This window comes from Rhinoraja longicauda, chromosome 17, assembly GCF_053455715.1.
Source record: "Rhinoraja longicauda isolate Sanriku21f chromosome 17, sRhiLon1.1, whole genome shotgun sequence".
NCBI lineage: Eukaryota > Metazoa > Chordata > Chondrichthyes > Rajiformes > Arhynchobatidae > Rhinoraja > Rhinoraja longicauda.
Window position 1 is genome coordinate 25,963,764 of NC_135969.1, and position 18,285 is coordinate 25,982,048.

The 18,285-nt window shown below is 43.2% G+C and overlaps 1 protein-coding gene across 1 annotated transcript; it reads right to left on the bottom strand.

The window, feature by feature from the left end:
• Positions 1 to 665: 665 nt before the first annotated feature.
• Positions 666 to 18,066, bottom strand: LOC144601891 (uncharacterized). The gene is made up of 9 exons (XM_078414415.1): positions 17,841 to 18,066; positions 16,595 to 16,699; positions 12,803 to 12,884; positions 12,538 to 12,600; positions 11,349 to 11,434; positions 10,226 to 10,318; positions 7,818 to 7,923; positions 6,142 to 6,249; positions 666 to 1,413 (listed from the first exon to the last, which is right to left on the bottom strand). The coding sequence occupies exons 1-9, from the start codon at positions 18,029 to 18,031 to the stop codon at positions 1,276 to 1,278; spliced, it is 972 nt and encodes a 323-aa protein (XP_078270541.1). The 5' UTR covers positions 18,032 to 18,066; the 3' UTR covers positions 666 to 1,275.
• Between the last annotated feature and the right edge of the window lie 219 nt (positions 18,067 to 18,285).

Genomic DNA, 18,285 nt, shown 5'->3' on the forward strand with positions numbered 1-18,285 from the left:
GCTTTCAGTTTGCTCTTTGAGACCTTGAGTCTTAATAAAACAATTTAAACTTCGTAATTCATCATTGTATTTTGTGAAGCTGAGAAAATGTTACATGGACTATTGTTTTTTATCTCATGCTGGTTGAGTTCATCATGCAATAAATCATTACTGCAGATTCACTCCTTCAATAAGAAGTTCTATCCAAATGCCAACTTGAGACCTGGGTGACATATTTCTTGCACTTTTGACATTCCACAAAACTAAGTGTGAACGTTAGTTAAATGGTTGTCTCGATGCATTTCACTTTACCAGATGTCCATAACCTGCTGTCATAGGAAAATATATTTCATTCATCCTTGGCTGGGTATCATGCTACTTCCCATGATAAAGTAAGGATCTTCTTTCTTTTCTGCATGAAGTTATGATATAGTGGTGCAGGATATAATTTCTAACCACTTGTTCCTGTAATACGATACATGCTTAACTTATTACAATCAGCATAACGCCAATGTACACAGTAAACATAATTCAGAATGAAAAGTAATAAATCTTTTTTATTGATTGGTGTCAAAAAAGGCACTTGCTCATTGAATAACTAAAAACAATAATAGGATGTCTATAATGAAGAACATTTATACAAAGATTGTACTTATTAATCATAGAAATACATGCAATTAGTGAGGTAAAGGAATATTGAAAATAAAGCTAATAAGGCATACAATTGATTGGAAACAAAATTACAGAATAACCCATGTCAATAAAAATTAAAAGCTGTTTACACGGTGAATAACCCAAAGCATCCACTTCAAAACAAGTTAGTTTGATTATTTGTCTTATTCCTGTGACATAATTTAGCTGACGCCTAAATATATGCTTTTTAGTGGGTCTGCATCAGTACATAGTTTATTATAAGGTCATAAGTGATAGGAGCTGAATTAGGCCATTCAGCCCATCAAGTCTGCTCCGCCATTCAATCATGGCTGATCGACCTCTCCCTCCTAATCCCATTCTCCCACCTTCTCCCCACAACCCCTGACACCCCTAGTGAGAATCAAGAATCTATCCATCAGCCTTATTTTTTGTTTCAATTTCTACATATTCAATTGCTGAAATTACATCTTGTGTGAAATAATGAAAGATTGCTGGTAAAGAGGAAAAATTGAATTCCTTAATAATTTGAGGCCAATCTCTTTGCCATACCTGCCGAGTACTTCCAACAACTTCTGCTTTTATTTCAAATCTACGACAATTGCAGGTTTTTTTTGCTTCTGGAGGACTCTCGGATGAATGACTTCACATAATGGTGCATTTCTTGCCAGGATACTCCGGAGCATGCACTTTATTTTCGGTGCCAAACACAAAGTAGCTGTGCTCTTCGTTTTTCCACTGGAAATGCACTTTGGTGACTGGGATGAGCTCAACTGCATGGCGCTGCCAAGACAGGGAGGAAAAAAAGCAACATGGTTAGAGAGGGATGGGGTGTGTACAAAATGGCCACAATGAAGATTGATAGTTAATCAAGACAAAAAAGAGACCGATCCAATAAAAGAATCGGCGAAATCACCAAGAAACCAGCAGGAGACACTGAATTCTCTGAATAATTTTCTGGACCGCCTCTGACACTGAACAATAGGCCTATACAAATTGGTTATGAGGTAATCACTCCATGAACTCTCAACATTCTGGTGCTTCAAAACAGCACTTAATACAGCAGTGAACCATTAAAAGGAATTGCATTTATATGGCAACTTTATAACACCAAATCTTTATAGATTTATAGTATTACAACTTGGTCCAACTGGTCCATGCCAACAAAACCCCATTTGACTGATATCCCACGAAACATTCTCTATCTGTGTACCTGTCTGAATGTAGCCAATTAAATGGTCTTGAAGTGTAATTAAGGACAAAAGGCAGGCTATTTGCATGAGGTTTAACAATGATACACTATTCTTGTTACCTTAATTGAGGGATCAGTATTAAGCCCAATACGAAGGTAAACTTACTGCTGTTCGTAAAAATAGTTGTCCTTGGAAAAGCAGGTAAGGCCACAGTTGCATGTCTTATCTGAAGGACAGGACGGCATGCTAAGAATGACAATGTTCCCTCAGTGTTATAGTGTCCATCCATATTTTTACAATCAAGGCTTTGGTGTGGAATTTAAACTCACAAATGCACCTGTAAAGCTGCAGCAAGTTAGACTTGATCCACCTACACTTCATGCTGCCTCGGGAGAGCAGCTAACATAATCAAAGGCCTTTCCCATCAGGAACATTGTGCGTGTAGGAAGGAACTGCAGATGCTGGTTTACACCGGAGATATAGACACAAAATGCTGGAGTATCTCAGCGGGTCAGGCAGCATCTCTGGAGAAAAGGAATAGGTGACGTTTCGGGTCGAGACCCTTCTTCAGACTGAGACCAATTCCTTTTCTCCAGAGATGCTGCCTGACCCGCTGAGTTACTCCAGCATTTTGTGTCTATCTTAGGAACATTGTGAGTTTGAGCCCTGTCTGGCAATGCATCAGCTACACTCCAATAGAGCAGCAGAAGGAATTTCAAAATCAACATCTTTCAATGAAAGAAATGGAGTGCAATAGGTGGTGCAGGGGTCAAATTAAAACGATTCTCTGCTTGCATGGGAAATGTATCCCGTGAACATCCTTGGGGCATTGTGTTTTGTTGAATACATTTAAAATAAATGGATTACACAGACAACATTTGAGCCTTTGCCAATATTATAAGCTCCACATTACAAAATTGACTTTTGTGGAATTATTCCATAGCATGTCAGTGATCTCAGGGGAGCAACAAGGAGACAGGAAAATCAATAGAAGGAAATGAGTTCCGTAATAAGATACTTCCCAATCACATTGAGAGCAGGCGTTTCAGAAATATGAGGAGATCCTTGAGCTCGGTACTGACGGGAGGCAATGTTGAACCAAGCTATTAATCCAGATTCAAATTATACTTTGAGAAGGAGTAATTTAATCACTCTTTTTCTTGGGTAGGAAGAAACTGCAAATGCTGGTTTAAACCGAAGATAGGCACAAAATGCTGGAGTAACTCAGCGGGACAGGCATCGCTGGAGAGAAGGAATGGGAAACGTCACCCTTTCCTTCTCTCCAGAGATGCTGCCTGTCCCGTTGAGTTACTCCAGCATTTTATGTCAACCTTTTGCTTGTGCTGATTTTGTGGACACTAAGGACACAATGACTTCAATTTACCCCCCCCCCCCCCCCCACACACACACACACACACACACACACCTTACCCTACCCCGAACGGGTGGGAGAAAGTAGCAGGAGTGGGGACAGTTGAGGACTGATCAGCTTAATCCTATTTACAGGCACCATTATAGTGATGAATCAGGTGAGCCTTGTATTGAATGAGGTGGTTTTAGAGGATGGGGAAAGACAAACAGAATGCACAGAACTTGATCGAATGTCTTTGGCACTGCATTTTCAATGTAACCAGAGAGCGAGAACAGGTAGCATCTGTACAATGAAGAATCAGGCGATGACCGGCAGCAGAGGCAGGTGGTTGGGCTGTGGACTGTGCTGATTCATTATTCAGACCAGTAAGTGTTCCACACCCCTAGAGCATACTTTGTTCATTGCCTGCCACTAGGCTTAGCATTCAACAGTTCTACTTCAATAGCTGCTGATGGCTCTGCTGTATGTTCACAAAATATGATATTACTTTGTAACCTAATCAAGGTTCATTGTGGTTTTAATCAGAAGATGCAATGCATCAGTTCTTGGCAACATAGATTAAAATTATGGGAAAGGACAAGAACTGCATTATTTCTACATAAATAGCAAAACATCTGTTGGTGGCCAGGCTGCCAATGATACCTTTATGTGCTTATGAAAATCTCCTGCCACAACATTCATTCTAGCTTCATGTGGTGATGTCATTACTAAACATAGCACAAAAAGTAAGGAAATTTGTGTTTGGTAGATTATTTCTTTGTTGTAACAATGCTTCTTGGCAATAAATCTTATACCGTTGGAAAGCCTGTTTATTTCCCTTTTAAATGGTGCCACATTTGTAAGGAACATGCATTTCTGGGATGAGTAGCAGAGCTGAGTATGTGGGTTGCGCCCATGAAAAATTTGCCAAATCTTCTCTGCCAATGCCAAACAGCTTATTCTGCCATTGACTCTTGTTTGGTGTTGTTTGGTGGATTGGATGATTGAAGTTTGAAGAAACAAGACATATTGGCAATTTAACAATTTATTCATTTAATAAACAGGAGCCTCAGTAGCGTGTGGAAGAACCATACACAGCCACAACAGCCTGGCACCTCCTCCTCATGCTGGTCACCAGCCTGGTCACACACTGTTGTGGGATGGCATCCCATTCTTCAACCAGCATTTGTCGCAAGTCAGCCAATGTGGTTGTGTTGTTCACTCTGGCACGAACAGCACGCCCAAGCTGATCCCACAAGTGTTCAATGGGGTTGAGGTCAGGACTGCTGGCAGGCCATTCCATCCTCTCCACTCCCAAATTCTGGAAGTAGTCTCTGAGAAACCCTGCTCTGTGGGGGCGAGCATTGTCATCTTGGAGGATAGAGTTCGGTCCCAGACTGTGGAGATATGGGATTGCCACTGGTTGCAGAATCTCATCTCGATATCTCTCTGCATTGAGATTGCCTCCAATGATGACAAGCCTCGTTTTTCCAGTGAGGGAGATGCCGCCCCACACCATCACACTGCCTCCACCAAAAGATGTTACTCTATCGGTGCAGCAATCAGCCTAGCGTTCTCCGCGTCTTCTCCACACTTTGACCCTATGATCCAACTGCCGTAGGCAGAATCTGGACTCATCGCTGAACATAACGTTCCTCCACATGTTCAGGTTCCAGTGCACGTGTTGCCGACACCAGCGCAAACGGGCCTGACGGTGAAGGGCAGTCATGGCAGGCCTCCTGGCAGCCCTATGAGACCGGAGATCGGCTGCGTGCAGTCTATTCAGAATTGTCTGGGCAGAGAGCCGTCGGCCATATCGTCCTGCAAACCTTGACTGCAAATCTGTAGAAGACAGCCTACGGTTCCTAAGTGCTGACAGGGTGAGGAAACGGTCTTCTTCGGGTGTCGTCTTCTTGGGACGCCCACTTCGCGGCCTGTCTCTGACATCCCCCGTTATACGGAACTTGGCCTTCACTTTGGAGATGGTACTAGGGCTCACTCCAAATAATGCCGCAACTTGGTTTTGCGGAACACCAGCTTGAAGTTGCTCTATCGCACGGGCCCTATCCAGATCAGTCAAACGTGGCATGCCGATTCTTGGAGCAGACACCTACTGACCACTGTAGCAGGGCCCATGCTCACAGATGCTGCCAATCAGGTGCCAATCAGGCACCTGATTGTCAGCACCTGGGGGTACCAGAAGCTCAAAACAAGAGTCAATAGCAACAGCAGAATAAGCTGTTTGGCATTGGCAGAGAAGATTTGCGAAATTTTTCATGGGCGCAACCCATATACTCAGCTCTGCTGCTCATCCCACAAATGCATGTTCCTTACAAATGTGGCACCATTTAAAAGGGAAATAAACAGGCTTTCCAACGGTATAAGATTTATTGCCAAGAAGCATTGTTACAACAAAGAAATAATCTACCAAACACAAATTTCCTTACTTTTTGTGCTATGTTTTTTACATAAGCATATTGGTTAAAAGATCAAGGCTGGTCTACAACATACACTGATAGATGGCAAGGTGCAACCCATACCTTTAGAGCCAACTACTGCACTGGCCACAGCCAAGTGCATGAGAATGACATGGTTTGCTTGTTCTACCAAGACTGAAACTGTGATGCCAAATATTTTAGACTTTAAACTTTAGAGATACAACGCGGAAACAAGCCTGCACTAAACAGCGATCACCCCGTACACTAACACCATCTTACACACTCGGGACAATTTACAATTTTACTGAAGCCAATTAACCTACAAACCTGTATGTCTTTGGATTGTGGGAGAAAACCGGAGCACCTGGAGAAAACCCAAGCGGTCACAGGGAGAATATACAAACTCCGTACAAACAGCACCCGCATTAAGAATTGAACCCAGGTCTCTGGTGCTGTAAGGTGGTAACTCTACCGCTGCGCCACTGCGCCACCCCAGCACACTGGCTGGGTAATTCCATTTCATTCTCACCTGTTGAATTATACGAGAGGTTTTCCCAAACTGAGTCCAATGCTCCTGGAGCCCCTGCTGGGAGACCTGGTTAATCCTGGGTTCTGGGAAGCCCACGATAGGGTACACCTAAGAAGGAGGAAATAAATCTGACACTGAGATGAGACATGAACCCCAGGGTGTAAGCATTCAGTTGCATCTCCAGAAGAAAGTAAAATTGCTGAAGGAATGTGAATGGTTCTACAAACTATGCAGATAATTACAGATGCTCCCCGACTTACATAGGGTCATGCCCCACAGACCCTTGCGTAAGTCAGATGTTATGCAAGTCGGAAATGGAAGTGCTACAGCGTGAGAGCTCCGAAGTGGAGACCACGGGGGAGCTCTGACGCGGGGCATCACGGTGCAGCTCTGACGCAGGGGAACCATGGTGGAGCTCCAATGCGGAGACCATGAGGGAGCTCTACCATGGGGGGAGCTCCGAAGCGGAGACAATGGGGGAGCTCTAATGCGGGGCACCACGGTGCAGCTCCGACTTAGGGGGAACATGGTGGAGCTCCAATGCAGAGACCATGAGGGAGCTCTACCATGGGGGGAGCTCTGACGTGGAGACCATGTGGGGAGCTCCGATGTGGTGGGACCACAAGGGAGCTCCGATATGGGGGAACCTTGGGGAGAGCTTCGATGCGGAGACCAGGGAGAAGCTCTGACATGGGGCACCACGAGGTAGCTCCGACATGGGGCACCACAGAGGATTGTGGAAACAACCGCATGCAATGGCAGTAGTGTACTGGTACTGAGACACGTAACTCAGAAATAAAGCAGTGGGCTAAAAGAATTGCTTATGCAAGTGCAAGTGCAAGTTTGTGTAAGTCACCAATTACTTAAGTCGGGGAGTGCTTGTAAAGGTTTGATAACAAAATTTGTCAATGTAACATGTGTAGGAAGGAACTGCAGATACTGGTTTAAACCGAAGTTAGACACAAAATGCTGGAGTAACTCAGCGGGACATGCAACATCTTTGGAGAGAAGGAATGGCATGTGGGCCTGTCCCACTGAGGTACTCCAGCATTTTGTGTCTATTGTCAATGTAACAAATTTATATCAATGGATAGATTATAAATGGGTCCATTCCTACTGAAAGAGTCCAGGACAGAGTACGGTGTTTGACGGGAGTTGGCAGTAGGGAAAGAGACCTTTGGATCTATGAGTGAATTGTCTGTTTCTACAACAAAGTAAGCCTCCATGTTCTGAGGCTGGGGCCTGTCGACTGACTGAGAAGCCACAAAGTGTCTGACGCACATCCTGCAGAAGATCACTGTTTTAACTGCTTCAGGTCAAGTCAAGGCATGCGTTAGACACTTTGTTACCCTGGATGATAAAATTATTTTTGTCAGCCTCAGTGGAGTAGTTCCACTCCCCAGGTCCACAGAAGTATTCAGTTCCATGACCACGTAATCAAGAGTTGGACCAGTGTGATAAGCACAGGATTGGATCAGACTTGACCTAAATTGCCAACTGTCCTCAATTATGTCAGAGGACTCCAATATCCACATATTACCCAAGGCAAGCAGGGTAATGAGTCCTTCAGTGGTAAGTATATCAACACCATTTTGTGGCTGTTAACCCTCAAAGGCAAAGGTAGTGAAAATCAACCCTTTACCATGTTCCTCAGTCTCGATACCCAATCTCTTTACCTGAAAATGTTGATCACTGAAGAGCTCTTTCCCAGTAACTTTATTGAGTTTCTGAATGGGAAAATCACACTGTTGATCAATAATCTGTTCAAATTTGTTGTTTTCCCTATTTACGAATGAGAAAGAAATGATAAACCATCAATAGATTATAGCACGTTTAAAGAGAAACAAAGAACTGCAGATACAATTTAATATACAAAAGGGCACAAAGTGCTGGAGTAACTCAGCAGGTCAGGCAGCATTCCTGGAGAACATGGATAGGCGACATTTTGATCAAGATCCTTCTTAAGACTGATTCTAGGGGAGAGGCAGGACCCACGTGGCAGGTAATAGGTTGACAAAGATGAAGGAGGGTCCCCCCCCAATCAGTCTGGAGAAGGATCTCGCCCCGAAATGTCATCTATCCATGTTCTCCAGGGATGCTGCTGCCTGACCTGCTGGGTTACTCCAGCACACTGTGTCTGTTTCAATAACATGTGCTTTGCTTTTAAATTTCTACCTTAAAAATCAAAATGCTTTTCACTCCACACCTTAGTAAATTTATTCACAGTATTATTCGAACCGAATAGCTGCCCATTTACAAATTGAATGCGAAAGCCCATTTCGAACAAGGCAGAATTGGATCCCATTGTGTTAAAGAAAATTTGCCTTGCATTTCTGTGTAGAGTGGGTGCATTGTGGAAGTTAGTCTTGCAATACAATCTTATAAACGTCCATTAAATCAAACTCAGTTTGAGAATCTATGCTATTAGTTGATATAGTTAATTAGAGATATTGATATTTTGTTGTAGTTGAGATGGTTTATTTTGTTGTTTTAGCTAATATAAAATGAATGCTTATTTTCAGTGGAAAGCAGTAAGATGGATGCTTGTGGCAGAAACGTTATCATTGGGATGGAATGTGTTTGTCCTTTTATGAATGATAGGGAGTAGACATAGGAGTATTACTCCCTTCGTCTGATAGTGTATTGAAACAGTAGAGCAAGGTCGTGCAGCTGCGAGATTCTTTCTCAATAACAACTCCTTAGATGGGTGCGTGTGAAAGTAGGAAAAGTTTCGAATCCACTCTAGGTAAATTGATGTGTTTCCCCGAAAGCATGTGACTTATATTAATGGTTTGGTTTCTGAGCATGTGACCTGTATTAATGATTTTGTTTTCTCTGTAACCATGGGAATTGTATTAGATTTGTAATTGGTCCTTAATTTTATCTGTTACGCCCCTTTTTCCTTTCTGTATAAAAAAAGTAAACAATCGTGGAGAAGTTGTTCTTCCCCTCCCCTGAGTTGAGATCTTTTCAGACACTAGTATTGTGTCTGGAGATCCTCACGGGAAGAAGCCCATGGTGGAATAAATCTGATGTGCTCATCCAGTATTACGTGTGATTATTCAGACTGAAGGTAAAGAACTCGGATTATCAAGTTCAAAGTGACACACAAAGATTTTCACCTGAACGGCTGCTAATTTGTGGAATAACTTGACCAATCCCTAATCAAAGGGCGCAGAGAAGATTTACAAGGATGTGTAGGAAGGAACTGCAGATGCTGGTTTACTCCAAAGATAGATGTAAAATGCCGGAATAACTCAGCGGGACAAGCAGCATCTCTGGGTCTCGACCCGAAACGTGACCCATTCCTTCTCTCGAGATTTACAAGGGTGTTGCCTTCTCTATCTTCTGCCCAACAGGAGCAGGGAGTAGAAGGAATGACCGGCATGGGAAAGGTATTAGATTATGCTGGCTGTTTATAACGTTGAAGTATAAAAGAGTCAAAGGTGGGGAGTCTGGTCTGTGTGATGGACTGGCAGGCAGCATCTCAGGAGAAAAGGAATAGGTGACGTTTCAGGTATGAACCATTCTTCAGACTAAAAGGGTGGGGGGGGGGGGGGGGATGACTAGAGGCAAAAAGAGGCCAGAGCAAGGTAGGGTCAGCAATAGATGACCTCTGGAGGGGCGGAGTCCATAATGGCCCATTGTTGGCTGGGGAAGACATGCTAATGACAGGTATACAAGGGTGCGAACAGTAGAACTAGTAGGACCTCTAGGGTGGGGAGGGGTTGGAGAGGGGGGCAGGGGATGGTTAATGGGATTAAGTTATATGGTTAATTTATGGTTGGAATGGACACAGTGGGCCAAAGGGTCTGTTTCTGTATTGTATGTTTCCATGAGTTTTACTTGGTCAGCTGTTTATAGCAGATGGTAATTCCACAGATTCAAAGTTCCAAGTAAAACAACCGGTTTTATGTAACATTAAAAATACACACACAGTTTCATTTGCTTCTGGATAAAATCCTGTCAAACTTTATCCGGTAAAAATATTTAAGATCTGATGTGACATTTAGCAAATGTTGCCGACTATCCCCTTAAACAAATAATTAATCCGACTTCACTGCAGGTGAAAAACAAAACTCACCATTTTACTGTCAACTGAATGTAGAAAAACAATTGACATTTGCCTCCACACACATTGCACTTCTGCTGCCCATATCCACTGCACGATCTACAACTGTGGGGAGACAAGAAAAGTGATAGTCTGTAGAAAAGTTTAAAACGAGGGTGATAATGCCACCTAGTGGACAATATCTCTAAAAAAAACATGCAATGATGAATTCGTATTTAATCCTTTACAAAAACATAAATCAGGTGAATAATTTCTGGTACAGTATTATATTGTGTTACATCCAATTAGCATTATGGAAATGTGTTATAGCAGAATTACCTGCATTTTCCAACTTCTGTGTAGGGGTCCTACACAGTTAATGTGTAGCACCATGTAACCTAATTCTTGGGGTGATTCACAGACTGATTTCAATCAGGACATTGCACCGATTGTGTTTAAGAGTGAAGTGCAGGTGGTAGGTGATATTTTATGGTTAAGGTCCTATTTTCCACAGAAATACCGCAGCCTATTACTTGCAGGGTCAAGGACATCCCCACGTTTGTAACATGGGTGTATGAATACACAGATAGGGTGAGTAACGAGGTCCTCAACACGTCTGAGCTGTTAGCGGCCAAACTGATAAGCAGTCCATCTGGGCCTTCACCCGAGTACGTGCAAATTGTCACAAGACAAATAGAAGGTTAATTGTGTGGTGGATAGAGTGGTGGCCAGTGGTACCACTGGTACCTGTTCTGGGGAAGTTGAGAGTGATTTCTTTGGGACAGGCCCCGCTTGGAGCTGGGGCCTGTATCCTGGTGAATACAACATGGAATGGTGGATAGTGCATTGAAACAACCGTGAGGAGGATGGGAGAATTCAAAAACATTTAAAAAAGTATTCAAGTCTGTACGGCAGAGTAACAATTTAGGTGAATGGAATCTGAGTCGGTCCGGCAGTGACAGAGTCCTTATGAACAGTGATAGGAAATCATCCCATGTTTCTGATGGTCCCAGGGGAAATCAGCCCATGTTTCTGATGGGCCCAGGGGAAACAGCAGAGTTAGCAATCAAGAGCACTGTACATAAACAAGTGAAGTATTCACAGCTAGTTCATGAGGAGGTGGGTAATTCAGGCCTCAGTCACGAGCTCACCTTACCTTTCTATCCCATTACCCATACAATGATTGCATCTGCTGTCATTGCCAAACGAAGATCCTTTCCCATCACACATTCTGCATTTTACCTGTAGGTGGAAATTATTCAATGTCACCTCAACATATCTCACAAAATCACTGCCCTTTATGACAACTGTCGGCTGATGTCTTAGTGACTTAGCTTTCATGCATCTCTTTCTCTTTTGCGAAGAGAATGTGCTCCCTTGCACTGAATTCAATGCAGTCAGTTGTGACCACTTGCCCTGGAAGAGATTGAGGTGGCCGGCCATCCATTCCAGTGGCAAAAAGAGGAGGTCCTTGACCAGCCCAGGAATTTCAGGCTTCTGGTTAATGTAAACTTGCCGCATGGCTTTGGCATCCAACATGAACAAATGTAATATCGGCTGGGAATGTGGGTCACAGAGAAATATGCTGGGTCCACTCCATCATTTCAATATTTAGAGGATCCTATTACTTGAAATAGATACTTTTAATGAGCGGCTTTGATACCAACCTTATTTTGAAATTGTTCCCGTTCCATTGGGAATGGCCTTTGTAGGGAGCATTGATGGGGCCAGGTTATTAAAAAAGGCCGTAACTGCTGGAGAACTTGTCTGCGAAACACAGTGACAGAGTGGCTGTGAGCTCAAGGTTGCCACTGCTAAGGTGCTTGGTACATCCTGATCACCCATGTAGTTAAGGAAACATGTTTTTCAGCAGTGTGCTCTGTGTGAAAGTGTTAGTTGAATGTCTCACGTCTTTTTTTGCCAGTCCATAGTTTCTTTGTTTTGTTAGTTATCTTTAGCTTTTAGTTAAGGTCTGCAGATATTTGAATGCTTTGCTCTGATGCCATATAACCATTACACCCGAATATAAGGTTTTAAATGCTATTACTGGACTCGGCAAATCATTAAGAATTCAGAGATGTCGAACGGCCTGATCCAACTGTGGACAAAAAAATGTAGTATTACATATATTCTATTTCTCATCACACTTCTCCAAGATGCCTTTAAGTGCACTTTTGTCTCATTGAGATTTCTGGTGTTGGCAAGGGATGAACTAGAAGCCGGCGTCTACCTACACAACGGTGACACCATTTCATAAGGTAATTCCTTGCCCGTGAAGGGCATCGACAGTCCCAGAGAAGCTACAAGGTTCTTTATAACTGAGAGCGTATTCTTTGTTAACTTACCCTCCCTGTTTGAAGGCAATTATCACAAGGGAATTTCCCCCTTGCCATACATCTTTGGCATCCCTGCAAATAGAGCAGATGGAACACATAAAGTCAGTACTGGCTCCTAGATCGACACCTGGTCAGGATACTTTCAAATATTAATGCAATGCAAAGGGACAACCGTATTCTTAAAATGTTTTAAAATTTCCCTTCAGCAACTGAAAGCATTTGTTATATGCATCGGTTTATTATTGTCACGTGTATCGAGATATAGTGCACTTACCGAGATATAGTGCACATACCGTTGTTTGGCATCCAGGCAAATCATGCTATACACGAGTAGAATCACATCATACATGAGTACACTGTGCAAAAAGAGAAAGAAAACAGAGGGCGGGATATAGTGTTAGTGCTAAAAGAGAAAATGTAGTTAAAGAAAAGCACAAGAGCCACAACAAGGTAGACTGGGAGATCGGGAAATACATCCTTGGCTTGTGAGAAATCTGTCCAATAATCTGATAACGGTGGAGAAGAAGCTGTCCTTGAATCTGGTGGTATGGGCTTTAAAACTATTGTATCTACCCGACAGGAGAGAGGAAAGAGGCAATGAGAGTAGCCCTTCATTATGTCTGCCAATTTCTCATGGCTGTGTGAAGTGTAAGCACGATGGGATTTTCATTCCTCATTGTGTAGATATGGAGAAGCATTGTTACTGGTGCTCATGAAAGCCCTGCATGAGTCACTGCCAACAAGGAGTGAGGACTGGAGGTGGAGGAATAAAAGGAAAAGCTGGCTAGAAGTAATCTAAAGCACTGTACAGAATCTCCAAATAAGGGATGTGTAGGAAGGAACTGCAGATGCTGGTTTAAACCAAAGATAGACAAAAAATGCTAAAAATGCCAGCGGGACAGGCAACATCTCTGAAGAGAAGGAATGGGTGATCTACCTTCCCAATCTACCTTGTTTGCCCTTCTTCCGGGGGGGGGGGGGGTGTGTATGTGTGTGCGTGTGCGTGTGCGTGCGCGTGCGCGCGTGTGTGTGTGTGTGAAGAAGGGTCTCAACCCGAAACGTCACCCATTTCTTCTCTCCAGGGATGCTGCCTGTCCTGCTGAATTACTCCAACATCTTGTGTCTATCTCCAAATAAGGGAGCTTGATTAGCTACTTTACGTTACTCCCTGTGCTTGTGGGTGGGAGAATTGGGGGCATCAATGGACAAGTGAGAGAGAATGGATTGCAGGGAGATCATTTAAATGGGGCAGTGGGATGAACAAAAACGCCTGGAGGGCTGGCATTGACTCAAAGGGCTGAATTGTCTTCCATGTTGTAACATAATACGTGAAATGAGAACTTTAGCAACTGTGCCAAAGATTGGAATGCAATTTTAAAAACAGCACAATGTGCTTTTGATTCAGACTCTGGTCTTGTTTGTAACCGGGATTGAAAATTGCGCTTGTTTCCTAATGGTGGTGATTATGCGGAAAATGAATTCAGTTGTTTTGCAAGCACAGATCTAAGACAGCAATCTGCAATGATTCTAAAATGTCGGCCAGCTGACACAAAACAAGCACAGTAAGACAGAGAGAAATGGAAAATTGTCCCACTGTTGCTGTGGAACCACACTGTTGGGGTCTTGTTGGAGCAGTATAAGGGGGGATGTAGTCTCTCAGTAACTGCACTGGATATAATATGGAGAGCTTCATGCTCACCCAGGTCACTGGAAATATGAAAATATCTCTTCTCCATTATTCACACAATGAAACGAAATTCCTGTTCACATTGATAAATGTATTTACCCTTCACCGTCAAAAACACATAATATGGACCAGAGGAAGTGTCTCATCCAAAGCTTTCTCAAAGAAAAGCCTTTCTCAGAGAAGACCAATCACAGTTTAAAAAACAAGCTTGTGGAGTAACTCAGCAGGTTAGTCAGCATTTGTAGAGGGAAGGGGCAGATGATGATTTGGATCGGGAACCGACCTCAGACCTTCCTTCTTCTTTTGACTAATGGTGGTGTTTTTTGGACTTCTCTTTAAAAGTGAGAATTTGTTTCTGTTTTGTTTGGAGCAGAAGTACAAGGTTTCATTTCAATGCTGGGCAGAGATCGATTGCAATGATGTCACAAGATGTTAATTAATTGCTAGGCAACAATTTGATGGAGTGAGATCTCTGGATATCCAAGTGGAAAGGATAGGTTTAGAGGGACATAGGTCAAATGCGGGCAGATGGGATGAGCACAGATGCAGACCTTGATTGGCATGGACAAGTTGGGCTGAAGGGCCCATTTCTCAGCTATATGACTCTACGACTATTAATCAAGTGTTGTCTTTACAAATCACACCCCAGGACTCTTTCATCTCATAACTAGGAAAGTCATTTGACTAATGTGTTGCAGTTTTTGCATGAAGTGACTAATAGAGTGGAAAAGGGGTGACTAATTGATGTGGTCCATTCAATTTTCATGTCTTTTGATAAGGTCCCCACATGGGTTTGTTTAATGAGGCTGGAACATTTGGAAATGGAGATAATACATGGCTATAGATTGAGAATTGGTTATCTGAAATCCCGATGGTTTGTCATTTGGCTCACCGGGTACTTACTGACTCTTGCAGTTCCTTTAGCACACTGCGGTCCCAGTTCCAGCAATCCCTTTAATACACCAGGGCCCTGTTTCCTCCATTCCCTTTAATGCTCCATTGCCCCAGTTCACACATTCCTTTTAACACATCAGGGCTCCAGGTCCCGCATTCAGTTTAACATATTCCAGTTCCCAGTTGCCCCCAGTTCCCACAATCCCTGTAACACTACGGAAACCCAGATCCAACGTTCCCTTTAACACACCACCAGGACACTAGTTCCTGTGTTCCCTTTAACATCAAGGTATAAAGTGCTGGAGTAACTTAATGGATCAGGCAGCATCTCTGGAGAACATGGGTAGATTATGTTTTGGATCAGGACACTTCTTCAGACTGATTGCAGCGAGGGGTGGGGGAAATCTGGAAGATAGGTGGATACAGGTGAGGGTCAGTGGCGGGGGGGTGGGGGGGGGGAGGGGGCGCGGTTTGGTTGGCCAATGGTTGGCAAAGGCCAGAGATTAAAAGCCAAAGAGTGTGAGAAAAGGATAGAAGTTGTGCTAAATATGAAACCAGAGAAAGGAATATAGGTGGAAAGAGACATGGGGGAAGGAGAAAGGGAAAAATGATAGCACATACATGCAGGACCCAGGGAAGAGAGGGTGAAAGGCAAGGAGGATCTTTGTAGTTAGTTACCTAAAATTGGAGAATACCCGTAGGTCATAAGCTACCCGTGGAATATGAGGTGATTTTCCTTCAGTTTGCATTTGGCCTCATTCTGCCTATGGAGGAGGCCCAGGACAGAAAGGTCAGTATGAGAATGGGGAGTTAAAATAGGGAGCAACTGGGAGATCCTGCAGGCCTTGACAGACCGAGCGCAAGAGTTTGATAAATGGTGACCTAGTCTACATTTGGTCTCACCGATGGAAAGGAGGTCACATCGTGAGCACCAAATGTAGTGGATGAGGTTTGAGAAGAAGGACTGTCTCGCCTGGAAGGACTGCTGGGTCCCTGGGTGGATGTGAGCGAGGAGATATAACGACAAGTGTTACATCTCCAGCTGTTGCAAGGGAAAGTCTACATTTTCTCCGGAGATGCTGTCTGACCCACTGAGTTACAGCAGCACTTTGTGCCATTTTGTAAACCACCATCTGCAGTTTGTTGTGCCTACTCTTCCCTTTAACACCCTTTATTTTGTTTCCCCCAGATTCCCTCTAAACTTACCAGGGGTTAATTTCTTGCACTCCATAGCAACCTAACTGGAAAAAATATTATAGCATCATGTAACATCTTCAAAAAATAGTGAATGAGTAATGCGTTGGTGTAAGAATAACACTCAATAATCTAGCAAGTCTGCCAGTCTGGCACCAAAGTCTCAAGTGTGCCAGATGAGTTTAACAATACAAAGAATCCCTTTGGATGCGAATTGGTACAATAGTCCAAGCTTGCATTACAGCACATAATTGATCTCCATTGACTCTTCAATAGCTGCTGCTCACTTACCTCCACCTTCGGTTATAGATTCGTAGCCAGGCAGATAATCCAGCATGTTTGCCGATGGTACAGTTTGGCCCACAGAAGCCATTGGAAGATCTCCAGACACTACAACTGTGAAGAGTAGATCAACTTAGTTTAAAGTCATAGAAGTTGTATGTTCCAAATCATGCTTGAGGTGGACAATTTAAACAGAGCATCTTACCCTGTCTTACCTGTCCAAAATGCAATATAACAGAGGATTGATAAATGGAGATACTCTTCAATCCTGTGGGTGGGCACACTACCCTACCTTCGCTCAGCCGCTGCTATTTAAAGTATTGGGACGGTTCCAAAGGAACTAATTAACGGTGCCCAAGATTGACACAAAACGCTGGAGTAAATCAGCGGGTCAGGCAGCATCTCTGGAGGAAAAGGAATAGGTGACGTTTTGGACGACTGAGTCTCTCAGTCTGAAGAAGAGTCTCAATCCAAAATGTCACCTATTTGTTCTGTCCAGTCTGAAAAAGGGTCTCGACCCAAAAGGTCACCTATTCCTTTTCTCCAGAGATGCTGCCTGACTCGCTGAGTTACTCCAGCAATTTGTGTCTATTTTCGATGTAAACCAGCATCTACAGTTCCTTCCTGCATAATTAATGGTGCCTATGGTCCAAGACTGAATTCTTATTGGTGCCATCCAATCTGATGCCATCTCCATGTGGAAAGAGGAGCCAGTGCACACACTAATCCTCTGCGAAAGTGTCCAATGTGTTTTTTCATCTGTATCTGCGGGTGTGAGGGATCTCATGGGAGGATTCAGCACAAATACATACAGTGATTGTGTCAAAGATGACCGAGGAACATTTACCACAAACTCTGTACTGGACTGATAATCTAGGGCCAATCAATCAAATAAAATCCTGCACGCACTGGGAATCCGAAATAAAACCAGAAAATACTGGAAACCTTAGCAGATCAAGCAGCGTCAATAGAAAGACGAGCAGTTAATATTTTACAGCTGAGACTCTTCACCAGAATTCAGAAACTTAACGTCTGACAGAACTCTAACATTGACCTCCACAGATATTGTCTGATCTGCTGAGTGTGGCCAACATTCTCTAGTTTTATTTATGATAATCTAGGGCAGTGGACCAATGATCCAGAGATAGAAATTTAAATCCCACCATAACAAATCCTTTAATTAAATAATCTGCAATATATATAGAAATATTAGTAATAATTACCATGAAGGTACTAGTTTAACTCGAAAACAAACCTGTTTCTTTGGAGATTGGATATAACCATAGTCCATGCATTCAAAAAGCAGCATAATTGCAGAAGCAGTGGAACAACGACTGCCCGACATCTAAGCAAAAGCGAAATGATGAATAGAGTTGAGAGGCTGTGGTTGAGAGGGTGTGGTTGAGAGGCCTGGATGAAGAACCCTGAGACTACAGTTTCAGTCATACCATAGCAGCTGTAGAATTTAACCCCAGTTTATAAAAGTAACGTTGAATTTGCAACAATGAGCACAAGACGACTGCAATTGTTCCCTGGAATTTAGTATTTATTATCACAGTAAAAGGAAATGGGAGTCGACAACATCCTAGCTGCAGCACGTAGTCTCACCACTACGCAGCTTATTCCGGTACAGATACGGCCTTGCATTCATGTAACAGTGTGGCAAATAGTGCAGGCATGTCCTGTTTACAAAAAGCTGG